Source organism: Lepidothrix coronata, unplaced genomic scaffold (genome assembly GCF_001604755.1).
Source record: "Lepidothrix coronata isolate B3197 unplaced genomic scaffold, Lepidothrix_coronata-1.0 Scaffold319, whole genome shotgun sequence".
NCBI lineage: Eukaryota > Metazoa > Chordata > Aves > Passeriformes > Pipridae > Lepidothrix > Lepidothrix coronata.
The window spans coordinates 1-16236 of NW_016690499.1; the positions used below are offsets into that span (position 1 = coordinate 1).

Genomic DNA, 16236 nt, shown 5'->3' on the forward strand with positions numbered 1-16236 from the left:
CATTCCCCCAGCCCAGCAGGTTGCAGCATCCAAAAGAAAATGAACAGAAAGATTATGGACTGGGATCATCACCAATCCCAAATCCCTAGTGTGGAATACCACTCTGCTTGGTTTTATAAATCACCACTTTTCTTACTGGACAAACCCACCAACTTTAGTTCAAATTCACCAAGTTCAGAACTGCGGCCACACGGATTTTACTGCCCCACGTGCGTGGTGGAACCCAGGAAAACACAAAGGGTGTGGGTCCTCTGGGAATCTTCACAAGGCACCACACGGATCCGATCTGTGACTACAGCCCAGTGGGAGATCTCTTCCCAACCCTTCCAGGTGTCCTGATGGACACATCCCGACACACAACAGGTTCCTCTGCCAGCTGCGTTGGGGATTATCTGTAAGGTGCCACACAGAAAGGAGCCCCTCATGGACATAGTCTTGGGACTTAGGGGGGAAAAAAGCACTTTTCAGTCCTTAGCATCTCCCACTCCGTCGGCATTGATAGCAAACATGGCCTCAGCCTCGGGAAGACACGGAGAGTCGTAGATTTTACAGATCCTGGTCTCTCCCCGGCCTTTCCGCAGGTACAGTCTGACAGGGAGAGGGAAGGAAACAGGTCAGGGTGCACAGCCTACTTCCAAAAAATCATCATAATCCATAAAGCACTATGGAGAGCTGTAGGAACATTCCCAAAACGTTCATTTCCCTGAGGGCTCAGAGTGGCACTAAATCAAAGCACAGGCTGGACCTGCCACAGACAGATCACATAAACCCCAGAATTAAAAACCACTTAGCCAATTCCATAAACCCCAAGTCAGGCTCCTGGGGGGCGACCATCTCTCCTCTCACCTGGTGGTGGAAGCATGAGCGATGATATTCCCTCCGATGGGTTTTTTGGGATCCGCAGCGAACATGGCGGCTCCGTCCACCTGTGCCACCACCTGGTTGGTGATGACGACGGCCACGCCGAACTGCAGGGGCAAACAACCAGAACCCAGCTATTCCCCACAGTCTGAACAGAAGGGAGGCAAATAGAGTCAGGTGCACCCCTGCTGTCCATAACTGGGGCATCAAGCCCCTCCAAACCAAGGGAAGCAGACTGAGCGACAAAGCCCTTTGCATCAAATCCCTTGGATTCACGAGGAAAGCAAGGAGTTCTACCTGGGGAATGAAGCAGCGCTGTGTTACCTCATCTGCCAGGCGCAGCAGCATCCGCAGGAACCTGGCCAGGTGCATCTGCCTGGCGGAGAGCTCCCCCCTTCCCGAGTAATCCGTGCGGTACAGGGCCGTGGCGCTGTCCACGATCAGCAGCGCGTACCTGCCAAAGGCACTCGGGGTCAGCAGCACTGCCAAGCACGGCCAACGCCTCCACGGGAGTGTGCTGGTGCCTGGAGAGCTGGGATGCTGCTCCAGGTGGGGTGGCAGCTCCTCCCCACACAAGAAAACCCAGTAAACCCAAAGAAACTCCCGCGTGGTTAAAAAATTAGATTCACTGTGGTGATACGAACGTCCTGTTTGGACAGCACAGGTACCTGTGGACAGGTTCCTACACACCCTGTTCCACCATCACATTCCCTCTAAGGCTGTGTAAATCTTACTTCCAGTCCCAGGTTTTCTGGGAGCTTGGAAAAAATCAACGTTATTTCTAAAAGCAGTTATAAACCGAGCTTTAAAGTTGTTTCTCAGGCTGGCACTGAGGGACAATTTACTGTGCTTGTACAGTGACATCGGGCCAAGCCAGTCGCCCCGAATTCCAGCAGCCAGAGGTGTTGCTGATCACTGACTGCCCACAGAGCTTGTCACCTGGATAAGCCTAAGGATAACCCAATTTGGGAACAGGATCCACGCCATCAGAGTTCTTACCGTGACTCAGCCATCATGGCCGAGGCCTGATACAGCAGCTGGGTCTGGTGGTCGGTGTTGAAGCCCCGGGCATAGGCCACGTTGTCCAGGACGTCGCTGCCAGACAGGCCATACCTGGGGAAACACCAGGGGAAATAAAAGATAGAAACCTCTAAGTGACAACTTCCTCCATAGGAGCTATCCTGCAGCTTTGCCTAAAGGCTGGAATAAAAACTCACGTTCCTGGGAGAGATAAAAACAGAGGGAAAAAATGCAACACGTGGGGATGGAAAGAGAACAGAATAATTGGAACCATTGTAAAAGGATGAGAGGAAACAGCTTCAAGTGATACCAGGGGAGGTTCAGGCTGGATATTGGGACATTTATTAATGGAAAGGCTGCCCAGCCCTGGCACAGGCTCCCCAGGGCAGTGGAGGAGTCCCCATCCCTGGAGGGATTTAAAGCCCTGTGGATGTGGCACTTGGGGACATGGGTTAGTGGTGGCCTTGGCAGTGCTGAGGAGTGGTTGGATCATAGAGGGCTTTTCCAACCTGAACAATTCCATTATTCCAAGTACTCTCTGTATACAGCCAGCACACACACCTATGACTGCTGCAAACATCATTTCCCTTTCTCATCAGTATCAAGTGTTATCAGTGTCATCCAGAGGTGTTTGTTGCCAAATATCCACCGGTGGGAGCACTCCTTGCTGCAGGAAAAGCCAGCAGGATTAGACCAAATTCCCTTCCAAGGTAGCTGGCAGGATCTGGTACTGTCCCCAGCTGCTTGGGAAGCTCACATGCCCTTCCAGTAGCAAAAAGTGAGGGAAATCACTTCCTGCTGAGGGACAACGACACGAGAGCTGTGGGGAGAGAGCGGCAGAGGCGGGAAAGGAACAGCAACACCAGATGTTTCCAGAGTGAACATCTGTCAAGTCAACCTCCAGGGCCTGTGTAAAATGTCTTCCAGCTAAGCTGTGAGGAGATATATTCCTTTCTTCCCCTCACAGACCTTTCAGCCACAGCCAGGAGCCGCTCCGGACGGAAGGTCCCCTCTGTGTCGATGTACATGGCTTTTCCCTCTCCACCACCGCGGTCAATGGGGAGCTAAAGGAGAAGGGAATGAAGGAACATGGAATGAAGTGTCCATAAACACACCAGAGGTGGCCTTATGCCCTCACTGATATCATACATAACACCATAGGTAACATCCCAAGTTACTGTGAGTAAAGTCCCACTTAGCTGGGAAAAACAAAAGGAAAGATTACTGGTTCTGATCTCCAACACCTTCCTTCTGGAACCCTGGAGTGCCTGGACAAGGGGGAGGGATAGATTGGATATTGGGAAGGAATTCTTCCCTGTGAGGGTGGGGAGGCCCTGGCACAGGTTGCCCAGAGAAGCTGTGGCTGCCCCAGCCCTGGGAGTGTCCAAGGCCAGGTTGGACAAGGCTTGGAGCAACCTGGGCTAGTGGAAGGTGTCCCTGCCCATGGAAGTGGATGGGCTTTGAGGTCCCTTCCAACCCAAACCATTTCAGGATTCCATGATTCCACATAAGAGGGCAGGTGCTCAACTTTGAGCTGGTAAGTTCAGGGAGTCAACTAAATTACCAAATTAAGTCCAAGCCTCTAATATTTTATGGAACACTAAAATCTCTTGAAGTCTGAAATTAAAGAGTACACCTGCTAAAGCTTGGAGCTTCTGGACCAGGCTGTAACAAACAGCAACCTCTAGAAAGCAATAAACACTTAGAAAGCCAAGAAAAGTGCCCAAATTAGCAAATTCCCAAATGCTGTGGTGTCTGTACATTGGACTGTAATGATGTGACCCACTCACCTGACAGGTGACTGCCAGTGTGTGACACAGCTGCGTCTTCCCAGTACGAAACTCCCCAAATAACTCTGTTATGGACCCTGTTTCTATTCCTCCTGAAGGGAAGAGAATAATAATAATAATAATAAATAACAATACAAATTACAAACAAAAACCACGTGCAAAAACATTGCAATTACAGACTCAGTTAAACACTTAATTTGGCCAAAGGGTTCAAAATTAATTGGGAAAACTCATTGTCATCCTGAGGTTTGTTCATGTTATAGATAAAAAGCTGAGGTGTGTTTTTGAAGATGCTGTGGAGCTGAAATTATTTGGTTTATTTTTAGATTACCAGAAGAATGGTGAGATGGTGATACCCAGTTTTTCTTTCTTGAAATATGTCACGGACTAGAATAAACCAGAAACATCCCAAAATGGACAGCTCTGGATCTTGCATTGTGACTAAAAGGCTTAAAAACTATTTCTGCAGCTTCTAAAATGAAATCAATTATACAAGAGCAGGACTTGAGGAGATTTTTCACTTAACCACAACTTGTTCTGTGTGATTCTGTGCAAGGATCACGTTCACAGTAAAAAGCCCACCCCAGTAATGGAGGTTAAGCAGTAAAGAGCAATAAAGTGATTACCCTGAAGCAGCTTGTCCAGTTCCTTGGAGCCAGTGGTGATCTGGATGATCTCTGACCTCCGCTGGTGGAATTCTGTGGCCGTGGTGAAACCCATGGGAACCAGTTTGGCTGCCTCAGCCTGAGGGAAAACCAAACAGAGCAGTGCCAGGAGAGCTCACCCTGTTCATTAACCCCCAGTAATTAATATTTCCTGCTTTGTGGAGAAGCACCTGTATCATTCCTCGCACATTTTATTTTACAGACTGGGCACTAGTTGGTACCTCTGAACAGCACTGAAACCGTGCTCCAGGAAAAAGCTCCAACATCCATTTTGTGTGTTTTATGGAAATATCTTCCCCTTGCCCCCCACCCTTCCAGTTCAGTTCCGTCCTGGTGGGTTTTGTCCCTTCTCATCAGAACCCATGTCACACCTTTACTGTCCTTTGGAGACCTTCCAAATCCACCAGAACTCTTCAAGCCAGTAGAAAGAAGCTTTGTGGAATATCTTGGGTCAGTGTTCCATAACATCCTTACCAGGATTTTGTCAGCTTTGGCTTCGCTGATGCCTTTGATGTTCAGCAGCTCCTTCTTTGGTGCGTAAGCCACGGCCTCCACAGTGTGAAATCCAGCCTCCTCCAGCTTCTTCACATCGTTGGCATTTATACCACATTGCTGGGAGGGAGGGGGGAAAAGGGACAAATTTTGATTGTTTTGGATTGTTTTGGTCTTTTTTTTTTGACAGAACACAAGTAAGAATTTAGCAAGAGTCTTCAGATACACCTTGCTTTCAAAGAAAAAGGTTTAGATGGGATATTGTGAAGGAATTCTTCCCTGTGAGGGTGGGGAGGCCCTGGCACAGGTTGCCCAGAGAAGCTGTGGCTGCCCCATCCCTGGAAGTGTCCAAGGCCAGGCTGGATGGGGCTTGGAGCAACCTGGGCTAGTGGAAGGTGTCCCTGCCCATGGCAGGGGGGTGGTACTGGAGGGGCTTTAAAGTCCCTCCCAACCCAAACCAGTCTGGGATTCTACGAAAAAGACCAGCAGATCTCTGGAAAACTTACTCCAGAGGCAAGTGCTCTCCTACCTCCAGCCTGGATATGAGCTGTGGCCCAAAGCTCTCCTCCTCTGCCGACGTGTCCGTGCTGGCCTCCAGCTGCATCTGCATGGCCATGGCAGCAAGGGGCCAGGACCCCCTGGAAGGGACCAAACATCTCAGGATCCCGTTTCAGGAAGAGCTCGTGAGGTCACACGAGTCAGAATCATGGAATTATTCAGGCTGGAAAAGCCCTCCGAACTGGCACCAGCTGTCGTGGCTGGGCTGTGCCCCAGAGCTGCCCTCGGGGCAGCCACCAACACCTTGGGAAGGGCTGGAAGGGGCTCCAGACCCTGCAGAGGACCTATCCCACCCTCGGGAATGCTGAGCAAGATGGGAGGCACGAGCTGCCACGGGAAACTGAAGGAAATAAGGGAACTCACACATTTTGGATACAGCACACAGTTTGGATATTGTAACGACAGGACAGCGGGGGAATGAATTCCAACTGGCAGAGGAGAAATTTACACTGGATAATGGGAAGGAATTCCTGGCTGTGAGGGTGCTGAGGCCCTGGCACAGGTTGCCCAGAGAAGCTGTGGCTGCCCCATCCCTGGAAGTGTCCAAGGCCAGGCTGGACGGCGCTTGGAGCAACCTGGGCTGGTGGAAGGTGTCCCTGCCCGTGGCCGGGGGTGGGACTGGATGATCTTTAAGGTCCCTTCCCACCCAACCCTTCCGGGACTCCGCGATTCCCGCTGCCCCCGGAGCCAGCAGCCCCTGCCCGGTGCCAGCCCGCGGTCTGTGGCTCCCCGGTGTCCCCGCCGTGTCCCCCCGCCGAGCCGGTCCCGGCCCTTTGTTCGATCCCCTCACGGCCCCTCCGCTCCCGCCCCGCTCCCCTCAGCCCGCCCTGGGCCGGCGCTGGACCGGCCGCTCCCGGCACCGGGGAGGCCCCGGGGGAGCCCCGCGACCGCCCGGCGGGCCCCGCCCGTCTCACCCCGGTGCCGATCCCGGTCCCGGTCCCGATCGCGGTCCCGTCCCGGCCGTTCGGACGCTCCCGCCGCCCCGTCACGTGACGCACCCGCCTGCGCGCGCAGAGGCCCCGCCCCGCTCGGGAGCGCGCGCGGGAAACGGCTCCGGGAACGGGCGGGGAAGGGACGGGAAGAGAATGGAACGGGCTCATGGAGACCAGCCGTGGGGCAGCGAGGCCTTTCTTTCCAATTTCCCTTCCTTTTCTTCTATTATCTTTTTTTCCCCCCCATTTTATTTTCTCTCTTTTTTTTTTTCCTTTTCTTTCCCCCCACTTTTTTTTCTTTTTCCCTTTTTCTCCCCTTTTCTTTCATATTACGAAAAGTCTTCCCGAAGTATTTAACAAAATTATTTCAATATTAGTATCAAATTTGCAGTCAGCGGTTTAAATACAGCAGCCAATAATCCCCACTGGAAGCAGGAATGGTGCTAATTCCAACGTTTAATGAACTTCCACCTTCCAAACAGAAGGAAAACTTATAAAAACACAAAATAGATAAAAACCGAAACACAGGGAAACATTCTTAAATTCAACATATTTTACAGGATACGAAGATCTGCAGCAGGAGAACGGAGAGCTGGGCCAGGGTTGGTGCTTCTGCTCCATAACTTGGCCAGGGGGAGACCAGATCCAACAGCAAAACCCACATAATATACAAGATATACACAAACCCAAGCTAAATCTTACAGGTACTCCTAAATTTAAGGAGCTCTGTCTCCTTACTAAAATTCCAAGGCATTCCAAACTGGGACAATGCACCAGCATCCTGAGATTGCGCTGGACTGACACTGAACCTCAGAACAAACTTCAGTCACACCAACGGCTTTGGGGCTGTTTCATCCCAAAGTCGGTGGTCAAGCACAGGGATTTTTTGTCTTAATTCCAAAAATATTTCTGACTTTGGCCACATGGTTAATTGCTACAGGTTAATTGCTACAGGTTAATTGGTTAATGAATCAGATGCAGGGATATAGTGTCCGAACTGGGAGAGGCTCCAGGAGATGAATAAAGAGCAGACCTGGTGGGATCTGCAATTTAGTACATGGTAATGAAATTATGACAGTGAAAGTAAACTCCAGTCCACTTAATTTAGAGAATCCTCATCATTGCTTTGTCCAAGAGCTTTGTAAATCACCCCAGAACTAAATTAACAGGCTATGGCAGAAGAATATCCATGTTAGGAATGACATTCCAAGGAGGTCACGATCCCCTGGAGTGACTGAGAGAAGACGAAAGGCAGCTTGGATTTACAAAGGACATAGGAATTTCTTCCTTCTCCTCTTCAGACACCTCTGCTTTTGTAAAACTCGTGGCCTACACCAAGTAGAATACTTGGTGCAAACTACAAGAATACTAAATAGGCAGGAATACTAGAGCTGGGGGGCATAACAGCATTCCCATTCTGGTGAGAGACAGCTGGAATTCTCACAAGAATAAACTCAAAAACTACCCACTCCGACTGCTCCAGTCTTGCCCATGCATCCAGAGGATCATCTGGGATCCTGCAGCAGATTCTGATGGATCAGAGTGACTATTCTCCGCAGATAGTGGTGACCAACTGGAACACTGGAGAGAACAGCAGAAATTTCCTCCTTCCTGGGGAAGATGAAAGGATCACAAGTGTTGGAGAGGATCTGGAGAGCTTAATTCCCCATCCCTAGTGTGGAATGAAGTCATGTGGAGAGGTGCTTGTCCAACTCACCCGATATTCCCGATGTGGGTTTGGACACTGAAGGGAAGTGGAGCAGATGGATAGTCGGGAGAGAGAGACAGAGTCAACTCAAACTTGGCAAAAGCTGCGGAAGCGGAGAACAAAAGCTTCACCCTGTGGAACAAACACAAAGATCCATGCAAAATAGCCAAATGTGCTGCTTCCGCCTTGGAATTGGGGCCAGGAGTGGGAATAAATGATGTCACTGATGCAGCAAAGCTCAGGAACTTCCAAAGAGTTCCAGCACAGACCCACAGGAACTGCAGAAATCAGATAAAGAGACCCTTTGCACTTTTTATCAACACCTCAGAATCCAAAGCCCCAGCTTCCCTCACAGGAAAAGTTAATACAGAACCATCCAAAAATTACAGGAGAGCAGAGACTAATAAGAGAGAATAACAGAGACTGATAACAAAATATATGTTTTCTAGTTAGCATAAAATATTCCCAGGTAGTTAAAGTTTTCCAAAGTTTTAAGTAGGACTGACTTGCCTCCAGTCCCATGGGATTTTTGGCACTCTTGCAAAGGGAACTACAAAATTAGAATAACCTCTGGGAACAGCACCAAGGTGGGCAGAGCAAGCTAATTATTGGACACTTCTTAATTAAAGATATATACATGAATAATGGAAGGATGAGGTGAAGCTGGATTTGTCTTACCCCACTGGGACATGACACAAAATCAGGAAGTAGCAAGAGAAAATGAAAAGTAAAGAAAGTAAACTTTAGCTTCACTGCATCCATCCTTCTGTGACTGATTCTGCTTGGCTGAGGCAAAGAGAAGATTAAAAGAAACAAAGCCCTAAGCTACAGGTAAACTCTTGGTTCTATTTCCTTTGCATTGCTACAATTCGGCCTAAATATTTCAGAGTCAAGTCAAGCAGGAAAATAGCAAGGAAGGAGAGGTTGTCTGGTAGTCAGGAAGTGGCTGGATCCATGAACAGCTTCACTTCCACACATTAGGATACTATAGTATGTCTGTATGTATATCTTCAAGTGTATGGAAATAAATTAAATTGCTGTTAAAAACAGCAGCATAAAATCTCAACTTCAACAAAACCAATTTGAAAATATTTCAGTTTTGTTCCTGATTATCCACAAACAGCCTCTGAAGGACTGCTGTGAACCCCATCTTACGGAATCACGGAATATCCTGAGTTGGAAGGGACCCATGAGGATCAAAGTCCAACTGCTGGCCCTGCACAGCCCCAAGAATCCCATCATGAAAACCTGAAGTTACTCACTCTGTCTCTTTGATATCTGTCTTCAGGAGACTGAATTTTCCACCCCATCTCTCCAGAAATTCCACCTCTTCTCCCAAGATTTTGCAACGATTCACCACCAAGGAGATGTCATGGAGAACCTGAGGGGGCAATCAGAAAAGGAACCACATCAACACCCAGGTGGTGACTACGTGACACTTGAAAACACAGTTTATGCTAGAAAGTATAAAAAATAAGGGTAGTTTAACTGCTATCTCAGTCTGGATGGAGTCTGGATGGAAAAAAATGAAACTGTACAAGTATAACAAATGTACATTTTTTGCTTTAAGTTTCTCCTTTCTGCTTTGTCAGTGGGCTTGTCACAGCCAGGCAGGAACCCAGAAGAAGTTTGGGTTGGCAATTTAAACCTACATTCTTTAGGAAGGCGGAATGGCCTTCAGCTTAATTCTTTATTTTTATAGCAGAAAAAAAAAAAAAGGCTTTTAATAAACTCCAGCTTTTAGGACTCCTGCCTTCAGGGGCAGGTATTTACCCTCACACCTCAGAATATTCCTGAAGCAGATTTTGGCTTGCATTGCTGAAGCTTTCATGAAGGTGCTTTGGTTCTCAGGATCAGCCCTATTTTCTCTGTGACAGGAAAGATTTAAGGGTTTTTTTTTTTCAGAGTCTTATAAGGTTCCCTGGAATGTTACCTGGGGCAAGTAGTACAGCGTGGGACACTTTTCCTGCCAGCTTCCCTGACTTTTGATAAACTGAAAGATGAGCCTTTGGACTAAACACGAGGAGGGTGGAGCTTGTTCCACTGTAACACAAAAGAAAAAAAAAACCACATTGCCAGGAACCTCTGAAAAGCCATTTCATAGAGCATTTGCAGGTAAAGCCCAAATTTAGAGTCTTCCCAACAAGAGATTAGCAGGGCTGCTACTTTCAAGCTACCCAAGAATATCTCACCGTTCAGGAAGCACTCAAAGTTCAGGCTAACGATGGTTCTGGAAGGATCTACACCAAAATCATCACCATCTGAGAAGGAAAGGAAAAAAAAAAACCCCAGTTATTTCCATACTTAGTTCTGGAGTTACAGCTCTTCCTCTGCAGAAACAGCCATCCATTACCTTTCTGAATTTTCATATGAAAAACATAACCAAAGCCATGCCACCTATCTCAGCTTACCCAGTGGAGTATATTTTGTATTTCCTTTCAGCAGATCTTTACAAATGTGGAAATTTCAGGTTTCTATTCTATAACTAACATTTCAAATTCATAAAACATAGACCTACCCATGTTGTGACTCACCTATTGGGGGTCCAAACACGACTGTGAGCTCCACAGAATCATAAAGAAAATTAAAGACTGCCTGCTGCTCACTCCATTCTGCAATCTCCCACTCAGTGAAGCTGAAAAAGGGAAAAAAACCACCCACCATCACCCCAAGTTTCAACCAACCAACCCAAACAACTTCCTGAGGGACAAAGATCAGAGTATTAAATGCACTTGCAGCTCTTACCACATAATATACCAATGAATTTTCCAATTCCAAGCAGATTCTTACATTCCAACAGAATGTAAAAATTTCTTGGGAATGCAAGTATAATACCATACATTTTATATAAATGTTAATTTTGGAATTGGGGGCGAGTTGGATGTTGGAACACAGAGCACCACGGCAAAGCTGTTGGCGGAATAACACATGGAAGTTCTCCAAGTCTTTATTGCTTATCTTAGGCTGCAAGGAGATGGGCATCCCAGGATTTCCCACATCAAATAACAAGGAAAAACAAAGCCAACACATTTATGTACAAATGTGAGGCTCTAGAAATAGCTAATAAAAAATAAACCCGAGGGTGTTTTCCTTACTCATATTTCTCCAGGATTTCCCGGCAGCTCTTTTCAACCTTCTTGAGCTCATCCATCTGAACCAGCATCTGCTCATCCTCAGCCTCCATCTCTGACAGTTCTCTGCAAGGACAAACCAATCCCACAGGATGTGGCACAGTAGTTAAAAACACACCAACCCTCTAAAAACTTTGTGTGCACGTGATACTGTGATATCCTTGACATCCCCTCTGACATCTTACCTCTGAAGTTCCTCTTCTTGGGCTCTGAGGCTTTCCAGTTCTAATAGAAAGGGAAAAAATGAGAAAAGAAGGAAAAATATGAGAAAGGAGCAGCACAAAAAGCCCTAATCTGCTGTGCACTCACTGTTCTTAAAAACAGGAAGGATCTCAACTTGGTGGCTGTTACCCCTGCCTGGATAAGGGGTCAAAGGTTGCAATCATTGAACAATTAATGTGCTGAATATGACAGCTGAATATGACTCCTCAAGTCACACTGTAGCAAGTTCTAAATTCCATGTTTCCAGGGGAAAAACAGGCATTTGCATCCATTAGCATCTGTATAATTAGCTACATGCAATGCAGAAAATACAGCAGTGTTTGCATCTCTTTCAGAGCTGACACATCAGGATGAGGGGTTCAGTATCATCCTCTCCAGAATTTAAAGTACCAAACAAAAAGTGCATTCAGCTGGTTCTGTTACCTTTCTGTAGGCTCTGCCCTCCTTCCACTTCATCCCCTTCATCCCAGAAAGAATCTAGGGGAAAGAAATATTAGGTCTGTGCAGAACTCCCAGATTCAATACTTAAGAGTCTATTTTGTCTGTGGGCTCTAGAAATCTCAGTATTTCAAGGGTGACTAAGAAAAATGTACAAAAATATGGAAAAGTATCTACAAAAAACCCTCAAAAAGTGGTAATAACAGGGAAAGCTCCTTTTACTGCATTGTTTCAAAGCTGCTACTGTGCAATGTGATTTCTACTTAAGGCACTGGAAGAAAAGAATTGAAAATACAGAGCATTGTTACGCAGCAATGCCAAGTTCTGACAGCAGCTTGTGTCAAACAACTACAAACACAGAACCCTGAACTGACCTTTTGAACAGCAGCTCTGAAGAAAAAAGTAGAAATTAGAATATAAGTCATCTGTTTGGAAACTCATACCTGATTCCAGAGCAACCAGGCAGCTCTCTGCCTCCTTCAGCAGCTCATCCACCTTTTCTGTTCTTGCCTGGAGCTTTCCATGTTGTTCCTAAGATGGGAAAGTTGTACTTGAGTCAGTGACATTTTTTAACAAGCTGAATTTTCTTCTGGGACGACCACGTGGCTCTTTGTTTGCTCATTAATTAAAGAAGCTGATAGAATCTGTCATTAGAGGGAAGAGGCAACAGACAGTGGCAGTGGCCATGTGTAAGCAAGTACTAAATACTTACTTGTATCTCCCTAATGAGGGATAAGACATGGAAATAAATGAATTCCTAGAGCTTTAATAGATACAAATTTCTGATCCTGTCCCAATGCATTACTTGTGTCATTTCCTTGTTACTTACCAGAGAATCCCTGCACGGGTTGGGTTGGAAAGGACCCTAAAGATCATCCAATTTGCATATGAATAGAAGGGAAATGCATTTAAAAGGATGAAACTTCCAGGAGAATGCATACCAAAATAATTAAGCTCCCACGAAGTTAAAGACAAGAAATATGGCAGAAGTTCCTTTTTTAAAGCCAAATCTCTGCAGAGCTGTGGCTCCTTACCTGGGCACTCTGCACCAGTTTGCTGTACAATGTCTCCTTCTCGTTGTGAGCCAAGATTTTACTCTCCTTGGTGAAATAGGATTTCATTTTGTTCAGTTCAGCTCCAAAGTTCTTCAGCTGCAGTCAGAGGGAAATAAAGAAGAGAAAGTGAATGGGAATATAACCTTTCCTGACTCTAGTTCACAACTAAACTGTAGTGATATCCTATATCTAAATATGAATTATGAAAAATTCTGTCTTTGATCAGTTTTGACTCTTTATTTTCATGGACTAGATCTTAATTCTTGTTTATCCTTGGCAATGGACTAGATCTTTATTCTTGTTTATCCTTGGCATTAGAACCACAGAAAACAGTATCTCTTGATCTACCTTCTCAGTTCTAGTGGGACACTTTTATAATGCTTCTGGGTTTTAAATGCAAATAATTTTGGGTAATTTTTTCCCCTTTAAAATATATTAAAGGACACATATCCTTGTATTCTTCTGACATGCTGGAAATTCTTAGAAGTTTTCCATTCAGAAAATATTTTGCCTTGTTTCACCTGCTGCGATTTTGTGACCATTCTGGTTCTTATTTTATTGGAAATACATAAATCAACCACTTGTTCATCACGTGTAAGCATTCCCTCTCCATGCAGCATTACCTCTTCATCAGAGCAGGTTCTCATTACTTCCCACAGGCTCCTGTTCACATTCACCAGGAGTTGATCCTGGACGTTGGTATATGTTTTTAACCTGAAATATGGAAAAAAAAAAAAGTTGTAAGCCTTGTTGCAATTGCATTAGTCACACAGAGCAGCACATTGGTATTTATACAATTAATTTCTAAATCTGTAATAAAACTTCCACCGGCATAAAGAAGGTTAAATGTGTTTTTATTTTCCCTGTATGTAACGTATGAAGTTTTCTTCAGGGCATTTGCATGCAACCAGTGGCGAAGAAATGAAATTACTGACACAGTGTGTGACTGGAAAAGCACTCACTCATCTATTTTCTGAGACAGGGCCTGGCAATCCTCCTTGTAAATCCGCAGCTTGGGCCGGTGAATGTGCTGGCTGTAGATGAGATCCTCTGGGGTAGGAGGTGCACTCACTGCACGCTGGGGAAAACAGGGAAGAAAAGGGGGAAAAAACCCCATATTTTTCAGAAATAGTAACTTCCAATCAACTCGTTTTCGTTTTCATGCCTTGTGTTTCCTCACGCTTCCTTTTGGGACATGTGTCTCATCACCAGAGCTCAAAAGAATTAATTAAATGTTGAAAGAGGTTCACTCCCTTTCAGATGAAGGCTTTAAAAACATCTGTGTGTTATGCAGGTAGCAAGAGTGCTCCACAATAAAACAAGCTGGCTATGCTTAATTCAGAATCAAAGTTCCCAGAATAAAGCCTTATTGAGCTTTATTCCACAAACAAATATGAGGGGGGTATTTCAGCCTAAGATGGCCATATAGTAAAGCTCATAAATAACTGACATTAATTAATTCCACCCCTTCAGAGAAAGTTTTCAGGGGCTTTTGGGGGGGTGGTGTCTGGTTTTCATCAGTCACTAATGCACAGTAGCAGAGTTATTAAGCCTGATGAATATTTAGAGACAGCTCAGTATGAATAAATCTGTAAAGTCAACTGCGACTAAGCTGGGACAGCAGTTTAAATAAAAACAGAAGAGATTTAGAAGTCAAACTTCTTTATTTCTTCCCCTTTTCTTCAGGGGAGGAAATAAAGAGCAGTGATGTCATGGTGCAGCATTTCTAAAGGAGAGAATACAACAGGTAGTAGGAGTGCAGAGTAGTAGCTGCAGTCAGTAGATGGACACAGCGAAAAGATAAAGTGAAAAGATTAGACTGAGTTCCTAATTCTTACTTTCAAATTTATCATCCTCAGAAGAATCTAAAAAAAGCAAGAATTAGCACATTCATCCAAGAACAGCAATCCTGAGTAGATGGTATTTGGTGAGGAGACACAAATCTTCTGGTTTTCACATAAAGTCCTTTGAGTTGCTAAAAATTAAAACCCAAACCCACAAAGGGATATAATTTAAGGTCAATTATATTGTTCCTGTCAAAGGAGAGATACTCACCTTGGCTGGCAGGTGGCTCTGCCGGGGCTTCTGGACCAGAACGTGGACTTGGAGAAGGGTAAAAAACTCCCCAACTGTGACAGCACCACTCTGAAATTTCTGCAAATTTGGGGAAAAACGTACAGATAAGCCCATTTTTCAAGCAAGAACAGTTACTGGTGTATAACACACACCAGTATTTTCCTGTTAGGACAAGAAGTTGGTGTCTTCCAGCCTCTGTACATACCTCCCATAAATTGTCTTCACAAATGCTGTCTGTGAGAAGCTGGGACTCCACATGACTGCTGGGCTGGACTGGGAAAAGAGAACAGAAAGGAAAAAGGGGGAATATTGGTGGGGTTAATAATATTTTAACAGGGTGGAGAACACAAGCTTTGGGACTCTTATCCCAAAGGGAGCCTTACTTGTTAATTCTGCATCAGCCCTAAGAGAATCCAGGGAGCTGCTGGCACTGCTTTGAGGACAGTCAGGGGTTTTAGCTGAGAGATTTGGAGGTTCTCCACCTTCATCAACTTCTACTTGGTTCTGAGGCACAGCAGCAAAAGTAACCTAACATTAACAAATTAAAGAAAAAAAAAAGTTAATACAGTTATATGAAACAATCTAAGTGGTTTATTGTAGTTCTTTCTTGATGTTCAGAATTGTTTCACAATTCAGATTGTTGCACACATTTTAGATCTTTATATTTTATAACTTTATATTTTATACTGACGATTACAAAGTTATTTTTAAGGTCAGATGGATGTTCTGTCTTTGCACAGATTTTCTTGGTTCAGCTGCAATTTGTGCTGTCTATAACAAAATTAATTCAAACTAAACAGCCATGCTTGGGTTATAGATAATTACTTTAGGCCTCGCTGTACCTAAGTCAAAACTAGCAAATAGTTTAGTTCAGGGGACTAAGAGCATTTAGTTGAGAAACAATTAAAAGGATACTATGGAGAGAATGATTTAAAACTGGCAAATGCCTTATTCTGCCCATTTTGCCTGGTTCAGGAATGTTGAATAATCAATCTGATTATTCTGTTTTGGCAAAACAATGAAAAACGCAGGCAACGACACGGGAAAATGACAGCAAACCAGCAGTTAAGAAAAACAAGGAAAACTGCCAACAGATCCACTTACACCCCAAAAACTTAACCCAAAGCCCTGTTGGTGTATCCTTACAGTGAGGGGTAAGGCTCACCTGCAAGTCTTGTGCTTCAACATCCACGTTTTCAAGCCTCTTGACCTTCTTTGGGCTTTGAAGATCCTCTTTATCTTGTTCCAAAGATCTTTTGGCGTTGTGAGTTTCTGTCTCTTCAAACAG

At 45.3% G+C, this 16236-nt stretch overlaps 2 protein-coding genes across 2 annotated transcripts in view; both read right to left on the reverse strand.

Moving 5' to 3' along the window:
• Positions 1-6: 6 nt before the first annotated feature.
• Positions 7-6363, reverse strand: RAD51 (RAD51 recombinase). Its single transcript, XM_017837971.1, has 10 exons — positions 6301-6363; positions 5358-5466; positions 4811-4948; positions 4298-4415; positions 3672-3763; positions 2851-2945; positions 1861-1974; positions 1186-1315; positions 847-968; positions 7-588 (listed from the first exon to the last, which is right to left on the reverse strand). The coding sequence occupies exons 2-10, from the start codon at positions 5442-5444 to the stop codon at positions 465-467; spliced, it is 1020 nt and encodes a 339-aa protein (XP_017693460.1). The 5' UTR covers positions 5445-5466; positions 6301-6363; the 3' UTR covers positions 7-464.
• A 349-nt stretch (positions 6364-6712) lies between these two features.
• Positions 6713-16236, reverse strand: part of KNL1 (kinetochore scaffold 1) — a 20980-nt gene continuing 11456 nt past the window's right edge. The window contains 17 exon segments of the mRNA XM_017837967.1: positions 6713-7929; positions 8036-8158; positions 9289-9407; positions 9960-10069; positions 10219-10287; positions 10561-10661; positions 11122-11223; positions 11343-11382; positions 11803-11856; positions 12261-12348; positions 12852-12968; positions 13496-13586; positions 13835-13950; positions 14928-15026; positions 15154-15221; positions 15332-15476; positions 16114-16234. Of these exon segments, the coding sequence (XP_017693456.1) occupies positions 7824-7929; positions 8036-8158; positions 9289-9407; positions 9960-10069; positions 10219-10287; positions 10561-10661; positions 11122-11223; positions 11343-11382; positions 11803-11856; positions 12261-12348; positions 12852-12968; positions 13496-13586; positions 13835-13950; positions 14928-15026; positions 15154-15221; positions 15332-15476; positions 16114-16234 (1669 nt within the window). The 3' untranslated portion in view covers positions 6713-7823.

Excerpts from the sequence above, each read along its gene's own strand:
- RAD51 (XM_017837971.1), bottom strand. The coding sequence starts at position 5,444 with ATGGCCATGCAGATGCAGCTGGAGGCCAGCACGGACACGTCGGCAGAG. Across the intron at positions 4,416-4,810 it reads CCAAAGCTGACAAAATCCTG|GCTGAGGCAGCCAAACTGGT; the intron begins GTAAGGATGTTA and ends GTTTTCCCTCAG. Across the intron at positions 1,975-2,850 it reads CTCCTGGCTGTGGCTGAAAG|GTATGGCCTGTCTGGCAGCG; the intron begins GTCTGTGAGGGG and ends GTGTTTCCCCAG.